Source organism: Medicago sativa, chromosome 5 (genome assembly GCF_051527215.1).
Source record: "Medicago sativa cultivar Bolivia chromosome 5, Bolivia_mono, whole genome shotgun sequence".
Lineage (NCBI taxonomy): Eukaryota > Viridiplantae > Streptophyta > Magnoliopsida > Fabales > Fabaceae > Medicago > Medicago sativa.
Window position 1 is genome coordinate 4,393,481 of NC_140753.1, and position 26,922 is coordinate 4,420,402.

A 26,922-nucleotide genomic window follows, 5' to 3' on the forward strand; every position below is an offset into this window, starting at 1 on the left:
CGAATAAACCCAGGTGGAGTAACCCCAGAATTTATTCCTCTGCTAACCGGTATATATATATATATTTCCAACTGGCGGGAACCCAACTGACGGGGATACCAGACTCCTCTGATTATCGTGGGGTCATCCTCAAGGATAGTGCCCGTTCCAACTGGCGGGAACCTTTCGTATCCAACTGGCGGGATAGCGAAAGCCACAGCTTAAACATGTTTTAATATTATAACTTGAACTGATTTCTGATAACTGAGTTAATCCTCAACTCCACTACTAACGGGGAGCTAGAGAGGAATAACTTATCTTAACTGATTTCCTTGTAGTAATAACATTCTGAGTCTAATAATAAAGACGTAGTAATTTCGTCTTTATTCTAAAATTATTTCTTATACTAACACACCCTTAGTTTGACGATAAAACAAAAACTAGTCTTCATCTTAGTGAAAGTAATAGCCGCTGGTATTGTTGAGCTTTGCACATTATATAATCAACACAAGGAGAAAGGCTGGTGTATGTCACTAAAAGGACTATCAATATTTGAAATCATAAGCTCTAAAATGGGTGCTTTGTTGTGGAAGCTAATTCTTCTTTCTCTTGCTGGCATTCTCTTCTCTCCTAAACATTGTGCATCTCATAGAGGTAATAGTAATATTATTTTATTGAAAATGCTACGAGCGTTTTTGGATACTCTTTAAATATTTTAAATTGTATGTTTTTTTATCTTGATTTTGGTTGGTAACTAATTGAAGATAGATTAGATGGTCATCGCAAAGGGAACCCTTTGAGTAGCTTGTTTAATTAGAAGAAAGCAATTAGAATAGTTACATTATAGTTGTTGCTCATCCAACCTCTTAAAATGGGGCATGTTAGGAAGCAAGCTTCCATTATTATATGAAAATAGCCGTTCAAAAAAAAATTATATGAAAATATACTAGTAGTATATTTTAGGGTTAATTAAGTAAATAATTTTTGTAAATATTTAGAATTTCGTTTTCTGTGCTTACAAAAAATCACACTTCTAGTCTTTGTAAAATTTTCCGTTAACATTTTTAATCTTTGTAAAATTTTCCTTCAACATTTTTAGTTTTATAAAAATTTTCTGTCAGCATTTTTGATTCCTAAAATTGCTACAGGGTCTCCTTGAATGAGTTGCAAGGTCGTATTTTATTTTTTTCTATGAGTGGTGCAAAGGTTGTACTTGAGTTGCAACGTACAATTAATGTTGCTTTTTCTTTTTTATATAAAAGATTTTACTTTAATATTCGCTTTAACTCTTAATTGTCATGCATGATTTTTTTTTACACTTGCATCTATTTAAATTACGCCACATAGATATTTAAGCAACTTAAATTACGCCATATTGATTGGAAACATGAGTAAAATTGTTTTAAATTGTCAACGAATGAAAATTAAACCTTTAATTACGCTGTCGATGTACAAAAATTATATATATATATATATATATATATATATATATATATATATAATATTTAATGATGTGTTGTTATGTAAATTAATGAGGTATGATAGTCATGTGCTTTTAACTTGCTAGATAATTTGGTTGTACATTATTAGATGTATGCGTACAAAAATTTAGATTGACGATAATTTGGTAATACATTATTGATGCAAAGAGATGATGCAAAGCGAAAACATACACATCATCATGAAGGCAAAATGGCTGTTTAGAAAGAATGATTGGTCAATTTATTTCTTAAAGTATTACCGTCTCACCAATTTAATCATTAAACTATTAAAATCAGCTAAAATATTTTTAAATTATTCTTCCATCCAACGATTTAGTCTCCCATTTAACAAAATTGGTTGTTTTTCATAATAGTTTAGAAATTAAATTGATGTATTTTTCATTGTTTAAGGACATTTTAATTGATTTTAATATTTTAAGGATTAAATTAGTGAGAGAACAATGGTTTAAGAGCTATAATTATTATTAAATAAAAGCTGCAACAACAAATGAGTGATTCAAAAAAAAAAAAAAAACTCATAGGTGATTGGCCGTTATAGGCACTCTTATATAAGTGGGAAAATTTGGTCCAACTATTTCAAACGTATTAATCAAAATGTAGTAATTGACTATAGACCTCTATACAACTTTTAAAATTTTCGTGTCAAAATTAATAGGTGCTTGAAGAAGTATTGCACCTCTTCACATTCAAATGATTTATTGATCTTGTGGATGGACTTATATTTGTCATAACTTTACAGAGTATATCTAATCACTAATCCTCAATTCTCAACATGGACAAACCAAACATAATTTTTTTTATTTCAAAAAGCTTAGTGGTAAAAGAGAGATATTGCAAGTTCGAACCCTAACCCACATATTAAATATCTTTGCAATATTTTACTATTTGAACTACGAGACAAATCAACCCTATTTTAATCAACCTATATAAGACTACCTAGGGTTTTATTTTCTTTACTAATACTAGAACATCGACCCGTGCTAACGCACGGGTCATACAAAAGAACAAATATAGCGCAAATATGAAAGTAAATACTTACCTTGAATCGAAAAAATAGTATAATTCAACTCATAAAATAAATTGCCACAAACGTTTTTAATGTACCATATTAAACAATTTCCATGACATCGACCCTGTTACAGAAAGGAAAAACACTGAATCCTAAATGTCTGATTTATGGAGATTGAAGAAATTCGATAACAAAGCAGATAGTTCCAGCATTCGAGCAAGTTAAACAACTTTAGTGTCGGTAGGCTCAATCTTGACACGAACAGCCCTGTTAGGTTTTGTAACTGATGCCTGACCAGCTTCACCATGTTCAACAGCCACAGAGTTATTGCTATCAGAGGACCTCTTAAAACTATACATTGCAGTAAACTTCTTTATATATATACCACATTTGATGTAGTGTTGATGTAATTACCCTCTTCATCAATCAATAAAATTTTCAGTCTGTTTCTTGATGTAATTATAAATGCTCATCAATTACCTCATTCATTGGAGAAGAGTAACCCATCATAACATGTTTGCCACGTTGTAGCTGCCGCAACTCATAACTATGGACCAGCCACTGAGTTCACCGCCACCACCTTGGAAAAAACACTTGAAAAATAAATCATTCTAAAATATTACGTATCATTGATTAATGCGCCATACATGAATTTTTATATAAGAAAGTCAAACACAATCTATCGCACGGGTCTATTAAAAAACACAGAAGAAACAAAAATTATCATTTAAAAAAAACAAAAAAAATGATTTTTTTTTATATGATTAAAGTTTTAACCAAACTTCTTAAATTAAAATAGTGTATGATAAGTTCATTCAATCAAACTTATATCAAAGTAATACGGAAGTTATTAGTGCACAATTAAAATATTCAACTATGGTATACATTATTTTGTGATAATTAAAATTTTATACATAATGTCTAAACTCGACATCACATTGAAAATACTCTTCCACCTTCTATGAAATGTTGTAGCGATCCCACAATTATTATTTCCTCCATTGTATTTAGTACATATAAACAACTCCAATGGAGCTACACCTGTAAACTCAGGTACACCATTCACATTGACATCATTTTATTATACACGACACATACACTCTTTGGCAGGAGTTTCCTATACTAAAATAAAAGCAACAGTACACTAAAATCACACCATCAATCTCTTTAGGATATCAAGCATCTACATCGGTGATGAAATAAATGGTAGCTTGCCAGAGCTGAATAATTTTCTATTCCATGAACTCCAAGCTTCCTGCCTTTCTTTTTCATGATGCGTAAGTAGTACAACTCCAAGATACAACAACTTCATTCAATTACCGACACTTTTTCTAACAGCCACGTCAATTCAACATTCATGTATACATAGTTCTGAACTTATACAAAAATTAATAGTTACATCACATGATGGCTGCAAAATACACTTTAGGCAGGAAAAATTGCAGCAGGAATCATAGGTTTAGGAACAGTCTAAATCCTTAATACCAAAGATTAATGAATAACCACCATCACCATATCACTCTAAGGTGCAGAAAAATTAATAAAAGACAACGCCTCTAGTATATTTTTCATAACACATAATAATATAATATATGAACACCTATGGAATCAACTCTGCATTCTCATAGTAGCTACATGCAGTCATTCTACAATATGTTAAGCTCATATTCATTCTGTCTCAGTCAACTAATGTGTTACTCACAAATCAAATGTGCATCATACCACACCAAGGAATTTGTCCAATAACTTTTAATTAAACAAACATTATCTCTCATTGAAGGATTGACCTCCTCTATGTCTGTTAGCAGTTGGTAATGCACTTTCTTGATAAATTATCTCTTCTTTTGGATCAAGTTGAACACTCCACATTTTAAGTGAAACACAAATTAAAGTTTTATTAAAATGCAAATAGTAGAGAAACATGAATGCTTACTTCATATAAATTGAAAGTTAAACATACTGATGCTTATAAACCCCAAAAAGCAGCAATATCTTTTACACTATTTTATTAGAAATGTCACAAAAGATACAAATATCTAATGTCATAACCATAGCACCAATGATAAAATATAAAACACTTATGCAGAAATTTCCTCATAAACCATTCACTTCCACAAAATAGACATAATAATAAATATGCTTAAAAACCATTTACAGTACTTATATTTTGATTAAGCATACCTCATTCTTAATCATGCTCCACTTGTTTTTCTTAAGCCACTTCATCAAAATGTCTCTTTTGCAACAAAGACCTACATAAATAATTCTTGAAGGTCCCATTCACGTAGGGTAATTTCCACTTTCAATGTGAATTTGAGCCCTACATAACAAAACAAAACATGACAATTACGAAAAGAGAGTTTGACCTCTCATGTAACAAATGTGAAAACTATAAGATTTGGAATGATTATTAATATTGAGAGTTATGAGTCAATTATAGTAAGATAAACCCACATACAAAAAAAAAATCATCTAACACCAAATACCTTGACATGAATCTCTACCATCTAGGTATACACAATTTTCTGCACTATTTTCCAAACTTGCAATCAGAAGTGGTAAAATCAAAAGCCTCAATTAGAAAATCTCAAAAACACAAACTGATCAAAAATTGAGAGGGGACTTATAGAGGGAAGACATAAACACAACAAATAAAGAGCAGAAGAGAACCAAGTCTGATTCCATCCAATTCCTCAAAATGGACAACAATCATCCATTATAAGAACCAAATGTACCAAATCAACATCAAAAACAACGATTAAACGACTTTTTAAATTGCATATCAAGTAAATTTTGACTTTTAAGCTACCTAATTGCTATAAATTTGCACTGCTTTATAGCTTATAGAGCATCCTCATTGACTACCAAAGAACTAACCAAACATGATTCTTTTATTTACTTTGTGAGATTGCAATAAAAACATGAAAAAGAAAATAAAACTATAGCAACAACATTGGAGAATGATTTATGCAATAATTGCGGCATTGGAAAGAAAAACAGAAGTACATGATTGGAAGCCAAATCGAAATCAAATCAAAATCTAAATTGAAACTCCAAAATAGTGAGTTAATTTCAAAACCACAAATTCATAATCATTCGCGCATTTCACTCACGAACGTCGGTGCCACTCTCGTCAATTTTGTACGGCAAGAACAACAAAATTTCCAATTCTCTCCTTCTATGATATTGCCTTGCCTCCGAAAAAATTTGTGGCAAGATGGGAGTGATGGAGGCAGCGCCAATGGAGAGTTGGCTAATTTGCAGGTGGGTTTATTTTTTTAACAAAAAAATATCACATTTACATCTAGTCAATAATTAAATGGACAAAAATAAACATGAAAATCGATAAACTTACCCAGCCAGTCCATAATTAAGAGGACAAAAAAACCTTCATATAAGGCATCTATTTTTCCACGACCAATGTCTGCGACATAGACAAAGGTGTGAATTTATAAGGGAATATAATTACAGGAACAAACCACAAACAGCAAGACATTGCACAAAAAATACCCGCCAATGATATGACAGGGGCAACATTAACAGCACTGCGCACGCGTTCGTTGCCACTCGAACGGTAGATAACTTATCAAGCCACGGATAACTTATCTAAGATAAGGTTGCCATCTTGAAGTGTATATTTTCCAGGAAGCAAGTGACCTTGCAAGCCACGGATTCGATTGTGATGACTCAGACTATGCAAACCAACCGGACAAATTGTACACAGTTGTTGGACGGTCAAGATCATGTGAAAATAAAGCAGATCATTAAATTTATAAGCTAGCATACATCTGTCAATTTTTAAATAACGATAAAGATCGAATAAAATAGGAGGCAGAGGAAAAGAATATATACAACATCATCATATGAGTGTGTGGAGCACTTACTTCACATCAGCCGCGAGACAAAATAACGGTTTAAATGCAAAGACAGAAGGCTCGCCTCCACCATACCTAAATAATGTATTGTCATGTAATGGATGTCTATCTGTGTTGTGCATAGCGGAAGGCTCGCCTCCACCATACCAAATGCTCGCTTCATCCGTTCGAATGCTTGTTCTCTTCAACGGTCTCTTAAATTATATTGATTTGATAAAACATTTATAAACTATTTTTCAAGACATGGAAGCTAAAAACTCAAACCCTAATTGTCATACCCTTAAATTAGAACATCAATAACAAATTTTCATTCACTTAATTAGAAAATGCATTTCACACGTCTCACCGGTTAAAAGTTTGTTTATAACAATTGATCAATCACCACAGCAGCTTCCAATTTATTGCACTTCTAAGTCAAATAAACCAAAAACATAAATAAACCAAGTTACAATAAAATTAACATAAAAAAAAAGACCAAAAAAGAGAATTATGATTAAAATCTAAATCAAATAATCCAAGTTACAATAACAGCACCATATCAACTACTTTATCCTTGGCATTTTCATAACGCGCTTTTGCCTCTTATCGCTTGTTAATCGAGTTGAGAACGAAAAATTAAATTAAGCTCAGTGGGTTGCGATTAGATAAGCTAAAATAATCGAGTTGAGAAAAAAATATGCGAGTAGATAAGCTAAAATAAATAAATTCAAAAATCATAAATTAGAAACAAAGCAACAAACCTGATGGGTTGTGATTAATAGATGGGAAAGGTAAAAAAGCTCCATAAGAAAGAGCCATGGAGAAGAGGTTGGGACATGAAGAAGAGATATAATTTTTTTTAAGAAAAGGTAGATAGAGAAAGGGGAAGAGAAGGTAAATTGATAGAGAGGCCGATGAACGTGTTTTGTCGCCGCCTATGGATTGGGGGAGAGGGTTGGTGGTGGTGATGAAGAAGAAACGCATGAGAGAAAGAGAGGAAAAATAGGAATTTGCGGCTTTAGAAGAAATTTGCAGTTTTTTTTTTTTATGTTTATCCGTTTAATTGTTTTGGTTAGGGTAAAACAGGAATTTTATTCATTAGGGCTTAGGTTTAATTAGGGCTAAAATGTTAGCATGGGTTAACTTTTATATATAGATAGATACTAGACCATCGACCCGTGCTAACACACAGGTCATATGGAAGGTAATATTTGACGGTAATAGGTAACAAAATAGTTTAGATGAATGTCATGATTGTCATATAGTATTTCATAATATTAAGAATCATAGACGTTGGTACTGTACCATAAAATAATTTTTCATGACATCGTCCTTGATACCGTAACGTAACATCATATGTTAAGTACAGGGACGAAGCTAGGTACTAATGAAAAGGGGAAGCCGCCACCCATGAAATATATAGGACCCCTATAGGACTCATGTGCATATTAACCGTTCGCCACCCATGCTTTCATATCCACTTGGTTCACTTATACTAAATTTTATTTTTTTAATTAAAGGTCCACTCATGTTCTCTTTTTTCTTACCATCCACTCATATTATTTTATAATAATAAATATAACATATTGAATTGATCAGTCTATTAAGTTTTATTCCTATTTCCAAGTAGAAGCCAACAACATTTGGGAAATTAATTTAGGGGTGATAGAGACACCCTAAATCATACATTCAAGAACAATTATATTCTAAAGTTGCAATTTCTAAAAATTTCAAGTACCGCCACACCTCAAGATTTAGTAGTATATATATTTGTTATTGTTTATCTTGCAAACAAAGTAGGATCAGGGAAACAAAATAGGAGGAAACTGTTATAGGATGGACTCCGTTAAGTAAAAACAAAGTAGCAATGATGAGTTGAAAATAGGAGCAACGATTATAGGATGAAACATGTAGAGTCCGGGTTAACTTTAATAAATAAGAGATAAGAGATCTCTCCGTTTGAAAATAAGATTTTGATTAAATTGATTAAATTAATTAAATCAAATAGGTTTAATTAAACAGGGGTAATACAGTAAAAGTAAGCGTAGAATTTAGGTTAAAATTAGGGCAACAGTTAGCATCCAGGTTAACTTTAATAAATAAGAGATAAGAGATCTCTCCGTTTGAAAATAAGAATTTGATTAAATTAACTAAATTAAATAGGTTTAATTAAATAGGGGTAATACAGTAAAAGTAAGCATAAAATTTATGTTAAAATTAGGGCAACAGTTAGCGTCCGGGTTAACTTTAATAAATAAGAGATAAGAAGATAATAATAAGAAGAAGAAGAGAAAGAGTAGGAAGCAGATAAGGTTAAACCAGAAAAAAAGCATCTATTCTATATATAAAAGTTGTCCCAAGCCAATATTGAAGCCCTAATTTTAACCTAAACCTAGGGATTAAATTTCCTGTTTTAACCCTGACCTAAAGCTTAATTACTAAACCTAATTTAAACCTAAACCTACCAATTTTTCCCCTCTTTCTCTCACGCGTTTCTTCTCTCTCTCTGCGATCCACACTCTCATCTGAGGACGCTCTCATTCTGCGATCCGCACTCTCATCTGAGTTTCACATCTATTCTATATATAAAAGTTGTCCCAAGCCAATATTGAAGCCCTAATTTTAACCTAAACCTAGGGATTAAATTTCCTGTTTTAACCCTGACCTAAAGCTTAATTACTAAACCTAATTTAAACCTAAACCTACCAATTTTTCCCCTCTTTCTCTCACGCGTTTCTTCTCTCTCTCTGCGATCCACACTCTCATCTGAGTTTCACATCCCTCTCACTCCACTTTTTTGATCCAGTTTAGAAGGCATCTCTCTCTCTCACTCACTCGACTGCTCTGACACCATATTCATCGTCGATGCAACCGATCCTCTCCCTTCACTACCGATGAATCCACTGCCACCGACAATCAATGGTTTATATTCCAACTTAAAGTTTGTTCCTCTCTCTCTCCATCTCTCATCTTCATTTTCGTTTGTTTTTTCAATCAAATTATTGCTTAGGTTTTAACCTAATGTTTTTTCAATTAAAATTCTTCATCTTATCTGGTTATTGAATTTCAGAAGTATTTATGCAATGAATCAATATTTTAATTAGTTATTTCAATTTTGTAAATGCACTGTTGCTGATTTCTTCAACCCACAAGGTGTATGTAAAAGTGTCTGAATGATTGTTTATGAACTATAATATTTGTTGTGTTTTTCCTCTTATTTACAGGTTGTGAAATGTGAAATTATCCATATGGAAGTCAAGTTTGAAGCTTCTATACTTTTTCAGGTGAGGTTCATTTGTATTTTGTTTTCTTATTTTGCAGTTTTTTTTAGATGATCATATCATAGGTCTTTATCTTTTTTTTTTTTCCGTGTTTTTCATTTTACAACTAATTGTTTTATGCTAGGTTGATATTACTCTACACTGATATGGATGATTTTATATGTGCCTCTATATCGACTTTAATGGTGTTTTTTCATTTTACAAGTATTTAGTTTACACTTGGTTGATGTGTAGTTAGTTTTATAGCCGCAGATGCCAATTTGAAAATAATTATTGCAATTTGTTTCCACCATCTCACCTTATTTTATTTTTTTCAGCACATCATGGAAGAAGAACAAGAGCACAATAGTAAAAAGAATTCTCTGGCGGCCGAAAATGGTATCACCGATGGAGCCCGATGAACTAAGAGCAGTTGTCCTTCAGAATTTTGACATTCATGGTGAGGCCCAATGAAAATTGTACTTGCTTTTTTGTAGTTCGTCCTCATCTATTTTTATCGTATTTCTTATTTTACAGGTAGGTGTTTATTAAGGTTCTCTCTTTGTAAACTTCAGATATGACACATGGAGTGATTCCCAAAAGCTTAAAAGTTGTTGAAAAGGTAATATATTTGATATTCTGCCACTGTGTATGTGAGTAGATTGAACTCTGGTTTTGTTTGTGCTCTAATTTCCCTAATTACTTCATTTTTGCTTTCAGATTTGACTATTCATGTTGGATTTGGAATGTGATTGGTTTATCCTTTGATAACTTGGAACTATTTTAAGGTTGATTTCAAACATTTGATAGGTATTTTTCTAACCAAAGGTATTTTTCCTTTTCTGAACATTATATAGTTGAGCTACTGCTTATTTTTCAGGAATCTTTTTTTATACTCCTTAAAACTGTACAAAAAAAAAACAAGTTGTATGATTCCTCGACTTCACCTATTTTTTCGATGAAAGATTCCTCAATTTTGTGAAAGATTCCTCAACCCCTTTCGAGTAATAATTCTTGATCCATTTCCCTTTCTTTTGATTATTGATTTTTATCATCAATGTTAGACTTTTGATTATTATATTAGGTAACTTGGTCTAAACTCTAAATGACAACTTATATAGCATTTATGTTTGTTACTCTGTGTTTTTGATTTAATGTTTTTGTCTTAGAAATCATGTAGATGATGAAATAGAGACATAAGCATAAACCAAAATTTAATGTTTATTATATAGCATCTATGTGTTGTTACTTCTTTTGAATGTCGTATTTGCCGAATTTTGTGAGAAATTTGCTATGGGCAGTGTTAGTAATGTTTTGACAGGCCACAATTTTATGAGGGAATTATACTTTCTTTAGGAAAAACTTCATAATATAACTTATCAATGATTTTAGGCTAATATGTTCTTTACATGTTTTGCCATTGTGTCAAGAGCATATGTAATTTCCTACAATTTCTAATAATTGAAATTTCCTGCTATTGAATACAATGATTTCATCATTTTAGTGACAATGGAAATTGAAAAGTTGTAACCGACTATAATTTAATGCCAAATTATCATACATACCTTCTGTTTTGAAACAAATGATCAAGCCTTTCTCTCACGATCATTATGTCGAGTTTGGAAAACTTTGTTATGTTTGCAAAAGACCAAGATTCTCTTGATGCCCTTATCAACTTGAAAGGTTGTTTATTGTCAGATTCTGTTTTGTTTCCATATTCCTATCAAAGCTACAGCAGTTTTCATACTTCTGTTATTATAGACTACTTTTTTGCGTAAACTTACTTTTCTATCCCGTTGTTATAACATTACCAGTTCAGATGTGTGCAAGACCGTACAAAATGATTTGATGAAACTGACACATTCCACTGGAATTGGACATAGGCATTGCAAGTATATTTTAAGCATCAAATCTGATCTTTGTGTTGACAAACTTAAAAAAGTTTGGCATTTTTCTGTTATAACTTGAGATCATATGAGTAATTGATGATACACAATACTGTAAGCATGAAAAAAAGAGCTTGATACGAATTGTGTTACTTTAAATCATAAATATGTTGTGCAGAATGCTAGATGCACGTTTTTGCTTTATTTTTCAGTTATAAATTTTGGCTTATTCTTCTGTTTGGCTAGATACACATTTTTGCGTAAACTTTTCTGCTTAAGTTTGCCCATTGTATAGCATTGCAAGATGCTCAAATGCACAATTTTGCTTTCTTATTCACAACTATTGATTGCAATGTATCCGCATTGAACTTTGCCCAGTGTACATGTTATTTTCCTGATAGTGTTGTTGATTGGTCTTCAAGGCAATAGTTAAATTTGTATTTGGATTTTTTTTGAAAATACAAATGATAGAAAGGAAATATAAATTTGTTAACCATTATAGCTCATAATCATTTATGCAGGGGAGGAAAAATATATTACCATAATTTAATCGCTTTAAGGACTCCATTGCAACTTTGATCATGTAGTTCTAAGAGATGCATGCACGTTAAGAAGGTATATTCACATTGTTGCTATTGGAATCCTTCTTTATCATTGGTATGTTTCTAATGAAAACAAAAATGGATCTCTTGATTATTATTTGTTTCATTGCTTGGAAGTTTAGTGCTGCTACTATAGTCTTCTTGCTTGGCATTGCACAAAGTCATTCAACTTCACTCAATCCTTGGCATTGTTTACTTTTTGTTCAGTTTCTGATTTTTGAATTATCTATTTGGAGATTTCGATCTGTGTAATATGGTAAAAAACACAGTACTTGAATATGCAGGTTTGGAATCACTGCAACAAAGGTCGAGAGTTTCTAATATGAAATTAATTGTGGTTTAGACTAACGAATAAAGGGAATAAAATAGGTAAGTTGTGTGCACTGTTCTTTTTACTTTAGCATTTAATTTTCAATATATGTTGGCTGACTGATATTGATACATATATATACTCATTTGATTATCATAAGAACATAGTGCACATATGACCAAAACAGAAACTCAGATCATTATTTATCCGCCTTTGGAGACCAATGATCTTTATTTTTTTCTATATTAGTTAGTTTTTCATCTTTTTGTTTTTATTGCTTGATCAAATTATTTTTTCTATATTACTCATCAAACACTTGAATTTTGAGTTCTGATTTTGTCTATGTTATGTTACTACGAGTGATTTGAGGCCTGTTAAAACTTGCAGTAGTACTGTTATGTTAAAGTTTTTGAATGCTTCCTTTGCAGTTTTCCGCCATAGACGCAGTTTGGATACGGCCATTCGAGAAATCTCATCTTCAAATCCAGATTTGTGTAATCTTTTAAGCTTCAAGTACTTCTCCTTTAAATGTTTAATGGAATGCCTCATTGGATTTAACTTTCAACACTCATATTCTTTTTGGGTTGTGTGTTCTATTAGATTTAGGAGTTTAAATCGGTATTATATATATTTTTTGGTTACTTCATATACTTATTGATGTTTATTAGGTGACTGAAATTTGTTGGACGTAATTCCGTGTCCTAAATCTAATCATACTCAAGTGTTAAATGAGATATGAAGTTATATTTATGTATTTTTTAAAGAACTTCTTTGTTAATTCTTTTACATAAGCTATCAATGGTGTTTTTACTAATATTTTTATTTTTGGTTTCAAACTTTGAACAAGCTATGACTCTAAGATTCTTTTGGGGTTTATTTGTAGAAAGGAAGATTAATGGGAAGTTGATTTTTTATGTTTGAGATGCTTAAAGGTTATTGAGGTATGAGTTTTTTTTTATGCTTGAAAGATATTGGTTCTTCCAATTGAATCTGCTCACCAATCAGTGAAATTTGATCCTTAATATTCTTTGTGCAGGAGGATGTAACTTTTTTAATGTGGTCTATCTAGCAAATACAATGCATGTGACCTACATTTTAGAATGCCCTAATAAAAGCCATATAAATACATAATATTGAACAAGTCAATTTTGAATCCCATAAGCAAGTATGTCTTCTATAACATACCATGTTTTGTGCCTATAAATTTGGTTTCTATGAAATTGAAAAATAAAATAGTTCATTTTGTTTTTTGAATGGGCTTTTCTTTTTAAGCATATTAACGTGTTTTTTCTATCATTTACAATTTTCTTGATCCATTTTGCCTTAGAAGAAATTGATTTTACTCCTCTACATCTCCATCATGTTATATTATGGAAAACTCTATCCCCTACAAATGAACTATTTCGAATACTGCAAAGTCCGTAGGAAACGATTTTTTATCTGTAGCATTCATCATGTGAATAATTGATCCCCTAAAAAAACATGTGAATAGTTGATAGTTACTTTTTGTAGTTTTGCTAGCATAATATACTGATAGTGATGAAAGATACTAAAAACAAGTCTTCTTCTCATAGACTATAATAGCATCACTTATTTGCTTGGTTGAGTATAACATTTGGCCTTTGCATCAAATGTGGTCTACAGGGAAGTTTTCCGTAATGTGTAGGACTTTTTTGTGTGATATTCATTTTCTTACTTATTAAAACTATTTGCATGTCAACGAACTTCAGTTTCCCTTTTAAAATTATATGTTATGTTAGAGTAACAGGAATTACGTACTAGAATTATGGAACAATAACAAAGTTTATGGTAATTGACATTATGGATTGATTTACGACAATTTTTACATTCAAGCGAACTACATTGTTTTATTTTTACAGTGAATATTAGCTTCTTAAAATGACCCGTGCGGTAGCACGGGTCGATGATCTAGTTAGAGTTAAAACAGCAAATCTATGCAATAGGTTTAGGTTAAAATTAGGGCTAAAATATTCACCCGGGTTAACTTTTATATATAAAGAAGATAAGAGATAATAATAATAATAATAATAATAATAATAATAATAATAATAATAATAATAATAATAATAATAATAATAATAATAATAATAATAATAATAATAATAATAATAATAATAATAATAATAATAATAATAATAATAATAATAATAATAATAATAATAATAATAATAAGAGAAAGAGTAGGAAGCAGATAAGGTTAAACCAGAAAATAAGCATTAGGGTTAAAACAGTAAATCTATGCAATAGGTTTAGGTTAAAATTAGGGCTAAAATATTCACCGGGTTAAATTTTATGTATAAGAAGATAAGTGTTGCTAGCAATTGGAAAAGGTGTAAAACTAATAAAAAAAATCATGATTATATACAGATACAAGAAGAAAATACAGTTTTATGCAAGATGCAACTTCAGCACCAAGCATATCCTACTATGATTACATCATAATTGGTGGTGGCACCGCAGGGTGTCCTTTGGCTGCAACACTGTCCCAAAATCATAGGGTTTTGGTGCTTGAGCGTGGTGGATCACCTTATGGGAATCCAAACATAACCAATTTAAGTGCCTTTGGTGTTGCACTCTCTGATACATCTCCTTCCTCTCCTGCTCAACGATTCATTTCTGAAGATGGTGTTATCAACTCAAGAGCTCGTGTTCTTGGTGGTGGAAGTTGTTTGAATGCTGGCTTCTACACTCGTGCAAGCCCTCACTACGTAAGGTAACACAGAAATAAACTATTCTCACGGTTACAAAATTAGGGTTTCATTTTTTGTTTTCACACTTATTAAAAAAAAATGTATAAATAAATGAGATATTACTATTTTTAATAAATTAAGTTTTATCATGTATTGGTGTCATCATCTTTTTCATAAATGCATAGTTAATTAGTATTTTACTTCCCTCGTTGCTAAATACACGTCAAAGTTGACCATTTTACACACGCAATGCAAAATTTTGATGATTAATATGTTAAATTATTTATTATTAAAAATTCTCAAAAGTTAATATTTGAAAATATTATTTGAGACAAATCTAAGAACTTCTTATATGCTAACATTTGTTTTTAAATATTATTAAAAAATATGATCAAATTGGTTATGTGAATGCATATTATCAAAAGACATGTATTTCAGAACGGAGGGAGTACTTAAGAGTGATGAAAGTAATATTTATTAGAGGGTAGATTTAGAATATAAGCGATTAATATTACCTTAAAAATCAAAATGTCATTTATTTTGAAATACATTTTGTTTACAAATAGGTCACTTGTCGTGGAACGGAGGGAGTGCTATAGTACGTCAAATATGTTCCACCTAATCTATATTATATACTTGATATCAAAATGTTTTTCTTCCAATTTCATATCAGAATTAGACTCCTATAACGTGATGATTCAAATTCAAACCAAGGTTTGAACTTCTATAGGAAGCCAAAAAAGACGAGGATGTCAAATTTTTGTGCATTCGTTTCTTTTAAATTTAGACTTAATTTAAACTACTCTCAAAACGTAATGTTTTTAATAATCGAATAAAATTTTGTAATTTCTATTAGTTTTTAGAGATAAGCATGATGGGAGCACTTACATTTAGTTTAACTTAATCTTAAACATAACTACTTATAGAGTATAGAAACTCAAAAACACTTGAATGAGATGATACATGTGTCTTTTTGTGGATCCATTTTGAATTTTGAAAATGTAGTAACATAGTCCTATCCAAAGTACTTCTTGTGATTTCAAACTCAAACCACACTAATAAACTTAGATGTATGGAGCAAATAAGTGACAACCGATAATCAAAATAGTCTCAAGCAACAACTACATATTTAGATCTAATCTAACAACCAAGTGTGTAAAGCAAAATTACTATCAATGGCAAGAACAACAAGATAAAGAGAAGAGGGAGAAGAGGAAAAACCCACCAAAAGTTTATTTACTTAGTTTGATCCAACAATGATCTACATTCGGGTGAAGAGCATCTCTTTAATCCATTATCAAAGAGTCATTACAAAGAGATATAAAGAGTTACAAGGAATTAGCTTCAACAAACTCTTCAAGAGAAAAACATAATTTCTACCTTCTTTGTAAAAAAAAATTGAATTCCAACCTTGTAATTTTAAGATTATTTGATTTGAGACCTTCATGACATCAAATTTTAAAATATAAGGTACTTCCACCCCCTGTAATTTGAATGGATTTTGGTTTATCCCCTGACATATCATCTATTTTGTACAATTAAAAGTCATGAAGGTTCAAAAACCAAAGAATCTTCAAATTACAAGGTTGGAATCCAACGTTTTTTTTATAGAGGATAAACCAAAACTTGCTCAAATGGCAGAGAATAATTGAGGGGTGGGAGAATGCTAAGAACACTCTCTTTCTAGCACTTACTCTAACACTCGCTCTCGTATTGGATGAAACTCATGTTGGTCTCATCACTTTATGTGAGATCCATTTCTAAATTGTGGTATCCACATGGATTTCACCTAATAAGTGAGTGCTAAAAAGAGAGTGTCCATAACATTCCTCTCGAGGGGTGATTTAGACATTCACTTTTAACACTATCTCTAACACCACTCTATTATTGGATGAAATTCATGTGATACCACACTTTATAAACTAGTCCCGTATAAAGTGATGAGACCTATATACATTCACTCAATAAAAGAATGAGTGTTAGAGAGAGGATTAGAAAGAGCTAGTGGCGGAGCCACTTGCACTCTTGTGTGGGCATGTGCCTACACTATTTTTTTTCAATTTAGTATATAATGGTGTAAAAAAAATTATATGCCCCTATTACTAAGTTAAAGAAAATACTCATCTTAACAAATTAAAATCAGTCCAATTATTTAATATCTCGTTCATTTATAAATTGAACAATGAATCATAATATTTCAATGCAATCTTAATTAGTTTTTATGATTGTACACCAATAATTGTATTATTTTCAAGTCAACAACTTCTACTTTGTATTTACGAAAACTGTAAATACGTTAATATTTGATAAGAGTAGTTTTGTTCTTAAAAAAGAAGATAAGAGTAGTTTTGTAAAAGTATATTTACTTCTCTTTCGTTTATATATTTTTTCCGGTCACTTTTATAAGAAACAAAATACATAACCCATAAAGACCATTGAAAAACATTGAAAATAATTATTTTTCATTTAATGTTCCTATAATTTAAATTGATTCCATGGATACCCCATTTTTTTATAAACGAAATGACAAGAGTTATTGCACAAACAAGTAAATGACTCAGGATTCGAACCACAGTCACGACGTCCATAATATCAATTTCGGCATTTTTTTTGTCAATTGACCCAGGACATGTGGATGATACTCCTATAATAATTACTCTTAAATCCAATAAGTAACTTACTTTTAATATTCTCTCTCATAATAAATAAGGACACAAATGAAATTAACTTATAACACATTTGAAAGTTTGTCGATGTTTTTTATAAAAAGAACAAAAAATATTGACACTTTTGTTTTTTATAAAAAAGATCGGAGGAAGTATAATTATAGATGTTTATTTTACTTTCATCTTAATGAAACCTAAATAATAAGTTTTCGTAGATGTTTATTTTACTTTCATCTTAATGAAACCCAAATAATAAGTTTTCATTTTTTGATAAAATAGTAATTTTAGTGTTATAGTGTATGAATAATGCTCCCACAATCTAAAATTTCTGGCTCCGCCACTGGAAAGAGCATTCATAACATTTCTCATTATATTTACTCTGTTGAAGAGAGTTTATAAAAACAGTTTATGACATATTGATAAAGCTGGTTTTAGTTTAGAAGACAATCACACACACACATAAATTTTTGTGTGCAATGGTTGATGTTTTCAGAGAAGTCGGATGGGAGGGAAAGTTAGTGAATGAATCATATAAATGGGTGGAGAGAGTGGTGGCTTTCCGGCCTCCTATGCGGCAATGGCAATCAGCATTTAGGGATGGATTGTTGGAAGTAGGAGTATTGCCTTACAATGGCTTTACTTATGATCATATTCATGGTACTAAGGTTGGAGGTACAATCTTTGACCAAAATGGTCAAAGACACACTGCAGCTGATCTTTTGGAATATGCTAACATCAACACAATTACTCTTCTTTTGCATGCCACCGTTCATAAGATCTTGTTTACAACACATAAAGGTTTTCATCTTAATTCTTCTTCATATATATAAATCATTTCATGCATCCAAAAAAATAAGCAATGTGCACTCTTTTATGAAGCATGGACTCTGACACGGACACCTGACACGACACTGACACGGACACGTCGACACCGCTAATGTAAAAAATATAGGACACCGACACCGCTACATATATGTTAATTTATTTAAAGTCGGTCTAAAATGAAAACTAAAATACATATATAAACATCTAACTTGAGCAATTTATTTAATTAGAAAAAGTTCTACAAGATATCGTAGTATTTGACCTTTATTTTTTCATCTACAATTGATATAATCAATTGTAATGTATATATGGTGTGTGGAAGCAAGAGAGAATTTTTTTTTTTAGATATTTGCCTGAGTTGTCCGACACGGCTTGTATGACTGTTATATAGGTGTTGGACGCCGATCGTAGGAGTGTCGAAGAAAAGAAAAAAACAATTATTTGGGAAACCGGTTCGACACGTGTCGTACAAGTGTCATATGAGTGTCGGACACCGATGCGTGTCGGACACCGCGACACGCCTAGTCCTAGAGGTGTCCGTGCTTCATAGTAATTACTAGTAAATGAATATTCCATTCTTCCATATTATAGGAGTCCAGAAATTTAGTTTTTCAAATTTGAGAAATAGTAAGTTAGTCTCTTAAAATAAAATAAGTCAATAATTTAGTTCCTTCACCAAGATATCTCTTAAATTTGCTAAATTTGAACAATGATTAAATTGACTAACTTTGTTCATTTTAAGAGAGACTAAATTACAATTTCTCAAATTTGAACTACTAAATTGCCCGTATGTTACGATTTTGAGTACTAAAATGATAATTTTCTCAATAATTTCCATGTAATAATTATTTTGTGAATGCATGGTGTATGATGTTAAACAGAAAGATCAGATTCAAGGCCTGTTGCATATGGAGTTGTATTCAAGGATGCACGAGGAACAGAACATAGGGCATACTTGAATCATGGGACTAGGAGTGAGATCATAGTATCCGCTGGTGCACTAGGTAGCCCACAACTTCTGATGTTGAGTGGAATTGGAGCAGCACATCACCTTAGGGAACACAACATCAGTGTAGTGTTAGATCAACCTCTGGTAGGACAAGGAATGTCAGATAACCCAATGAACGGTGTTTATGTCCCGTCTCCTTCCTCGGTAGAAGTTTCCCTCGTTTCGGTTGTTGGCATTACCAACTTCGGCAGCTACATTGAAGCCTCGAGCCTTGTAGCGAGATCGGGAAGAGACTTTACAATGTTTACTTCAAAGGTACATCTTATAAATTTAGATACTATAAATCAATTCTTACAAACTAGTGCGATATGTCTTCGACCTATAAATACTTTTTCAACACATAGTAAATTTTCTTTTAGGAAGACATATTACATTTACCGAAACTTTCAAAACCACATGCAATTACACTTGCTAAGTTACACCCACTTCAATTTATTATTTAAAAGTTGAAGTCCAAACCAAATAAACATCAATATGGTATTGCTGTGGCATGACCTAGCTAACAAATAGCAATATTAATTACACTATTTTTGGGACCGACTCCCCCTGCAATTAATAAATCAACACACTCATACAGTCGGACATTGGTAGCCGTTTGATCAAAATTGAACGGTCCATATTCAAGCACGAAATTTTGATTTATAAAACAAAAATAAAAATTTGTATTTTGTTGGAGAATCCGAACAAGATCATCATACGACTACCAATGTCACGAATGCGTGAATGCAAGATCCTAGAATCAGATACAAGAATCCCCATTCATATTTTTCTAAGTATAATGTTTGATGAAACAAAATTATTTTAAATTTAATCACAAATATTACAAATGCAGATTGGTCAATTTTCAAAGTTGCCACCAAAGCAAAGGACCGTAGAAGACATAGAAAAAGCAATAAAGAGGATGGAAAGCCTAGACCAAGAAGCTTTAAGAGGTGGATTGATTTTTTAGAAAGTAATAGGTCCAATTTCAACAGGTCATTTGGAGCTTCGAAACACTGATCCAAATGAGAACCCTTTGGTAACATTTAACTACTTTCAGGACCCAAGAGACTTAGAAAGATGCATACAAGGCATGAGCACAATTGAGAAAATTATAGATTCAAATGCTTTTTCTCCATTTAAATACAATAACATATCATTTTCTATGTTACTTAACATGATTGAAAATGCACAAGTAAATTTATTGCCTAAACACACAAATACTTCAATGTCTTTGGAACAATTTTGTAGAGACACTGTGATGACTATATGGCATTACCATGGTGGTTGTCAAGTTGGTAGGGTTGTTGATAATGATTATAAGGTTCTTGGTGTTGATGCATTGCGCGTAATCGATGGTTCTACCTTCAACTATTCTCCTGGAGCTAATCCTCAAGCCACTCTTATGATGCTTGGAAGGTAAAATATATAGCTAGTATATACATATAAATTTCATTTGTGTGTCACAATGTGTGTACATTGTTCAAATTGTTCCTTAACCTTGTGATTTCATATATCTTATGGTACTTGAATTTTTTTTATTAATTTGGTGTGCAGGTATATGGGAGTCAGAATATTGAGAGAGAGACTTGTTGCTGATGAAACCAATTAGTATTGTATAGATAAATTTAATTTATAGTTTTTCATGTTCATCAATTGATGTCTGGCCACTGAGAAAATCCACTCTAGACTTGGATTGTTTCAAGTTAATATTACTCCACAATGAATAAAATATTGTATCTTTGTCCGATGAAGGCTTTTATGGTGCGCGAGCGTCTAATATCGCTCGTGTTCACCGTATGTGAGTAAAAAAATACCATTAGATTAGGCTTCTATGGTGCGCAAGCGTCTAATATTGAGTTACCTAATTAACTTGTATTAATCATCTTTGATTTGCAATATAATTAATTTATTGATTATTTCAATCAAAGAAATTAATTAATACTACAATGATTCCTTTAGATATAATATACATACATTTTGAAATGCCTTTTTTACTTATTTATTTTTGTAACATGTGTTATCTTGTCTTGATATATATTCTCACTTCATCCCGATATATAGGTGCAATATAAATTAGTTAATTCATCACAAAGTCTGCATTTTCTTGAATCATTGTGGACCATACATGGAATTCTTCGTTTCAACTACTCATAACATTTGTTTTAGTTTGGGCAACAAAAGAGCAAGTAATCTTTATTATTATTATTTTGAGTAAGTAAGTAATCTTTATGTTAGTCCCAGTTATAGCCGCTGGTATCGTTAGGCTTTGCACATTATATAATCATCACATAAAGAAGGGTTGGTATGTGTCACTACAGCATACTCCACCATATACATTTCATATACAAGGACTATCAATATTTGAAGTCATAAGCTCTAAAATGAGTGCTTTGCTGTGGAGGTTAATTCTTCTTTTTCTTGCTGGGATTGTTTTCTCTCCTAAACATTGTGTATCTTTAAAAGGTAATAGTAATATATTTTGCTTATCTGCATTTTGCTCGGTAACTAATTGCAGCTAAATAAGATTGTCAAATCGGTAACAATGTGTTAGTAACTAATATGGATTATATTATTGAGTATGATTGAATGCGCATCATAACAAAGGGAACCACTTCGAAATTGCTTACTTAACGAGGGAAAAAAAAAAAAAAAAAGCAAAGTAGCATGGTTTATGGTTATATTATATATGGAGAATGCTAACATTAACCAATGCCCTAGGGCACTAGTTAGCAAAACTCTAGCGTCGATCCAAGCATAAGACGGTCCAAGTTCTTATTTTTTTGGCTTACCTTTTAGACCTCCAAACAAACTATGTTTTACTAATATTAAATATGAAAGTTGGAAATTCTATACGATGGCAATGTAGCTCAACTGGTTGAGCAACTATCTCTTCTTGACTAGGTTGCATGATCAAATTTGACTATTTGAGTGACAACTTGTTTTTTTTATTTTTGTACAGAAAAACTTCATTTTAATATTCAATTTATTTAAACCTTAAAATTTGTTAGACCCCTAGCTCAAACCATTTGATATCTAATGACTAATCCTCAATTAATTTCTCAATTTGGACAAATCAAACGGATTTTAATCAACCTATAGAACATTACATAGGGTTTTATTTTATTTACCAATAAATAAATGTTGCTAGCAATTGGAAAAGGTGTAAAACTAATTAAAAAAAAATCATGATTATATACAGATACAGGTAGAAAATACAGTTTTATGCAAGATGCAACTTCAGCACCAATCATATCCTTCTATGATTACATCATAATTGGTGGTGGCACTGCAGGGTGTCCTTTGGCTGCAACACTATCCCAAAATCATAGGGTTTTGGTGCTTGAACGTGGTGGATCACCTTATGGCAACCCAAACATAACAAATTTAAGTGCCTTTGGTGTTGCACTTTCTGATACATCTCCTTCCTCTCCTGCTCAACGATTCATTTCTGAAGATGGTGTTATCAACTCAAGGGCTCGTGTTCTAGGTGGTGGAAGTTGTTTGAATGCTGGCTTCTATACTCGTGCAAGCCCTCGCTACGTAAGGTACGTAACACAAAAATAAACTATTCTCTCAAGATGGTCAGGAGTAAGTCTACTATGGTCACAACTCCAAATCTAATGATTTATACCTACATATAAAGTTGATAGTAAGTTTTGGTTTAGTCATTTTTTCTCTTAACTTGTTGCTTTTATTTAAACTACTATATGTACAATATCATTTGTATGGGTCAAGTAATGTCATGATTTTCTATCTGATTAAACTTTTTAAATAATGCCTAAAACTTTGTAACTTTTTTTTCTCTTCATTTTTATAGAGAAATTCATGGTACACTTGTATAAATAAGTTTCATATTTATTCACACGATGAGTGTTAAGGTAGTATTTTTTTTTAACACCTTTTCTAGCACTTACTCATTTAATATATAAAATCAATAAGGGTGCCGGGCTTTACAAATGAGTCACACAGAAAGTTGTCGGACCTATATTAATTTTAACCAATAAAAAAGTAAATGTTGGAGAAAGTGTTAAAAATCAAGTGTCATCTTATTGACATACAGCTTAGATTAAATATCTTATAACACAACTATTTGTACAAATTATTCAAGAGACTCAAGAGCACTTAAAAGAGATATAATAGTAGTGTCAAGTTCGAATTCTAGAAACACAACACCAACATTAAAATTCTACATAATAAAGTTTGTTGTCAATATAGTCCTATCCAACTCAAAGATTGCGATACTCAATTTACACAAAAAGAAAAGTGTTGAAAAGAGTCTATTAAAATAGTTTATGACATTTTGATAAAGCTGATTTTAAGCATGTATATTTATGTTGTTAGTGAAGCTGGTTGGGATGAAAAATTAGTGAAGGAATCATATAAATGGGTGGAGAGAGTGGTGGCATTTTGGCCTCCTATGCGTCAATGGCAATCAGCAGTTAGGGATGGATTATTGGAAGTAGGTGTATTGCCTGACAATGGCTTTACTTATGATCATATTCATGGGACTAAGGTTGGAGGTACAATCTTTGACCAAAATGGTCAAAGACACACTGCTGCTGATCTTTTGGAATATGCTAACACCAACACAATTACTCTTCTTTTGCATGCCACCGTTCATAGAATCTTGTTTACAAAAAGCAAAGGTTTTCATTCTAATTCTACATCATATGATTCATTTCATGCATAAAAACAAAATGTAATGTGCATTCTTTTACTAGTAAATGAATATTATAGTTTTCGAAATTGTAAGATGTAGGGTAATTTAGTTCTTCAAATTTGCAAATTGATAAATTAATTTCTTAAATTAAAGAAAATCAATCAATTTAGTTCCTACGTCAAGATATCTTGTTTTTAAACATCAATGACAACTAAAGAAAAACATAAATATTGATTTGAATAGTGTCATGTTATGATGAAGGTAACCTTGTGAATTATATTTAGTGGTCCATCATGGTGAACTTAAAAATAACCATCTATTTAATAATGTATTTTTTTAATATTGACTATTAAATTTTAATATTATTAACTTAATGATTATTTTTTAGTTCACTTTGATGGACCAATAAATATACTTCACAATGTTTTTTTTTTTTTGTGAAAGAACATATACTTCACCATGTTGTCCCGTGCTTAGTTGGCGGAAACATTGAATTATATATATAGTGGCCGGAGTTTGAAATTTGAATTTTCCACTTATTCACCTTAAAAGGTACAATTCAAGGCACTAAATTACTTGACGGAAAAAGAAGAAGAAAAAACTTCACTTGCCTCTTTTTTGGTTACACTTCACTTGCCTCTTGTTATATCAAGATAAATATAGAACCTTTAAAATTATAGTGCTAAATTTGAAAAATGATTAAATTGACTAATTTTGTTCAATTTGAAAGACTAAATTGCTATTTCACAAATTGGAATGACTAAATTGAATGAATCTTTAACTTTGAAGTGCTAACATGCTAATTTACTCATACTTCTAATATTTATTTTGTTGTCTCGGTCCATTCAATGATGATTATGTGAATGCATTGTGCATGATATCAAACAGGTGGATTAATTTCAAAGCCAATTGCACATGGAGTTGTATTCAAGGATGCACGAGGGACAGAACATAGGGCATACTTGAAACAAGGGATTAGGAATGAGATCATAGTATCCGCTGGTGCACTAGGTAGCCCACAACTTCTGATGTTGAGTGGAATTGGAGCAGCACATCACCTTAGGGAACACAACATCAGTGTAGTGTTACATCAACCATTTGTAGGACAAGGAATGTCAGACAACCCAATGAACTCTGTTTATGTCCCATCTCCTTCCCCGGTAGAGGTTTCCCTCATTTCTGTTGTTGGCATTACCAACTTTGGCAGCTACATTGAAGCCGCTAGCGGCACAACCTTCACAGGTTCTCAAAGAGACTTCGGAATGTTTTCTCCCAAGGTACATTTTAGAATTTGTGTTCGATCTAAATCAATTCTTACAAACTAGTGTGATATGTCTTTCACCTATGAATTACTTTTTAAAGACATGTTACATCTAATGTTTACATCAAAACCAAATAAATAATATGGTATGGCATGACCTAACTAACAAATAACAATATTACAAAATATTTTTCAAACCCGACTCCCCTGCAATTAAAGAATCCGTGCATTCATGCAGTCAGACGGTAGTCGTTTGGTCAAAATTGAATAGTCCTTATTCAATCGTGATATTTTTTATTGGTAAAATAAAAATCTATTTTTATGGAGCATCAGATCATGATCATCAGAATATCACCGTTGTCACGAATGTGAGATCCCATAGTCGGCATTCATATATTTCTAAGTGTAAATATTGCTGTAAAAAATTAGTTATTTTTAGTTTGCTCACAAATATTACAAATGCAGATTGGTCAATTTTCAAAGTTGCCACCAAAGCAAAGGACCCCAGAAGCCATAGCAAAAGCAATAGAGAGGATGGAGAGCTTGGACCAAGAAGCTTTCAGGGGTGGATTCATTCTAGAAAAAATCTTGGGGCCAATTTCAACGGGTCATTTGGAGCTCCGAAACACCGATCCAAATGAGAACCCTTTGGTAACATTTAACTACTTCCAAGACCCAAGAGACTTAGAAAGATGCATACAAGGCATGAGCACAATTGAGAAAATTATAGATTCAAATGCTTTTTCTCCATTTAAATACACAAACATGTCAGTTTCTATGCTACTTAACATGACAGCAAATTCACCAGTGAATTTATTGCCTAAACACACAAATACTTCAATGTCTTTGGAACAATTTTGTAGAGACACTGTGATGACTATATGGCATTATCATGGTGGTTGTCAAGTTGGTAGGGTTGTTGATAATGATTATAAGGTTCTTGGTGTCCATGCATTGCGCGTAATCGACGGTTCTACCTTTAATCATTCTCCTGGAACAAATCCTCAAGCCACTGTTATGATGCTTGGAAGGTAAAATATACAGTTAGGATATATGCATATGAATTTCATTTGTGTATGACAGTGTTTGTACATTGTTTAAATTGCTCCTTTATCTTTGTTTAAATTGCTCCTTTATCTTGTGTTTTCAGATATCTTATGGTAGTTGAATTTTTTTATTAATTTGGTGTGCAGGTATATGGGAGTCAAAATATTGAGAGAGAGATTTGCTGCTGATGAAACCACTTAATATTGTATAAATAAATTTAACATATGATTTTTATCTATTGATGTTCATCAATTGATGTCTGGTCATTGAGGAAATCCACTCTAGACTTAGATTGTATGAAGTTATTATTACTCCATAATGAATATATACTACTGTATCTTTGTTCAATTGAATTCCCA

The 26,922-nt window shown here is 31.7% G+C and overlaps 1 protein-coding gene, 2 long non-coding RNA genes and 1 pseudogene across 8 annotated transcripts; 3 read left to right on the forward strand and 1 right to left on the reverse strand.

Moving 5' to 3' along the window:
• Positions 1-425: 425 nt before the first annotated feature.
• LOC146919313 (protein HOTHEAD-like) lies at positions 426-21,342 on the forward strand (annotated as a pseudogene). Its single transcript, XR_015011438.1, has 6 exons — positions 426-633; positions 14,791-15,136; positions 18,273-18,577; positions 19,486-19,868; positions 20,446-21,011; positions 21,150-21,342. The product of XR_015011438.1 is annotated as a protein HOTHEAD-like (transcript).
• On the reverse strand, positions 3,448-7,364 carry LOC146919314 (uncharacterized). 2 transcript variants are annotated; one of them, XR_015011436.1, is made up of 7 exons: positions 7,106-7,364; positions 6,712-6,774; positions 6,001-6,559; positions 5,846-5,914; positions 4,977-5,032; positions 4,672-4,810; positions 3,448-3,861 (listed from the first exon to the last, which is right to left on the reverse strand). It is a non-coding gene; the product is annotated as an uncharacterized LOC146919314 (long non-coding RNA). The 2 variants fall into 2 exon arrangements; XR_015011437.1 differs by lacking the exons at positions 4,977-5,032; positions 6,712-6,774; positions 7,106-7,364 and having other exon boundaries at positions 6,001-6,557.
• LOC146919315 (uncharacterized) lies at positions 9,556-12,461 on the forward strand. 2 transcript variants are annotated; one of them, XR_015010666.1, is made up of 5 exons: positions 9,556-9,628; positions 9,943-10,064; positions 10,142-10,226; positions 10,325-10,414; positions 12,012-12,461. It is a non-coding gene; the product is annotated as an uncharacterized LOC146919315 (long non-coding RNA). The 2 variants fall into 2 exon arrangements; XR_015010665.1 differs by lacking the exon at positions 12,012-12,461 and having other exon boundaries at positions 10,325-10,448.
• Positions 20,911-26,911, forward strand: LOC146919316 (protein HOTHEAD-like). Of its 3 annotated transcripts, XM_085712667.1 has the most exons (7): positions 20,911-21,010; positions 22,019-22,058; positions 22,795-23,140; positions 23,937-24,241; positions 25,144-25,532; positions 25,982-26,547; positions 26,710-26,911. In XM_085712667.1, the coding sequence occupies exons 3-7, from the start codon at positions 22,818-22,820 to the stop codon at positions 26,762-26,764; spliced, it is 1,638 nt and encodes a 545-aa protein (XP_085568793.1). In that variant the 5' UTR covers positions 20,911-21,010; positions 22,019-22,058; positions 22,795-22,817; the 3' UTR covers positions 26,765-26,911. The 3 variants fall into 3 exon arrangements, with proteins under 3 accessions (XP_085568793.1, XP_085568791.1, XP_085568792.1); XM_085712665.1 differs by lacking the exon at positions 20,911-21,010 and having other exon boundaries at positions 21,887-22,058; XM_085712666.1 differs by lacking the exon at positions 20,911-21,010 and having other exon boundaries at positions 21,887-22,058; positions 22,888-23,140.
• The last annotated feature ends 11 nt before the right edge of the window (positions 26,912-26,922 follow it).

Excerpts from the sequence above, each read along its gene's own strand:
- LOC146919316 (XM_085712665.1), top strand. The coding sequence starts at position 21,977 with ATGAGTGCTTTGCTGTGGAGGTTAATTCTTCTTTTTCTTGCTGGGATT. Across the intron at positions 22,059-22,794 it reads ACATTGTGTATCTTTAAAAG|ATACAGGTAGAAAATACAGT; the intron begins GTAATAGTAATA and ends GATTATATACAG. Across the intron at positions 25,533-25,981 it reads TCGGAATGTTTTCTCCCAAG|ATTGGTCAATTTTCAAAGTT; the intron begins GTACATTTTAGA and ends TTACAAATGCAG.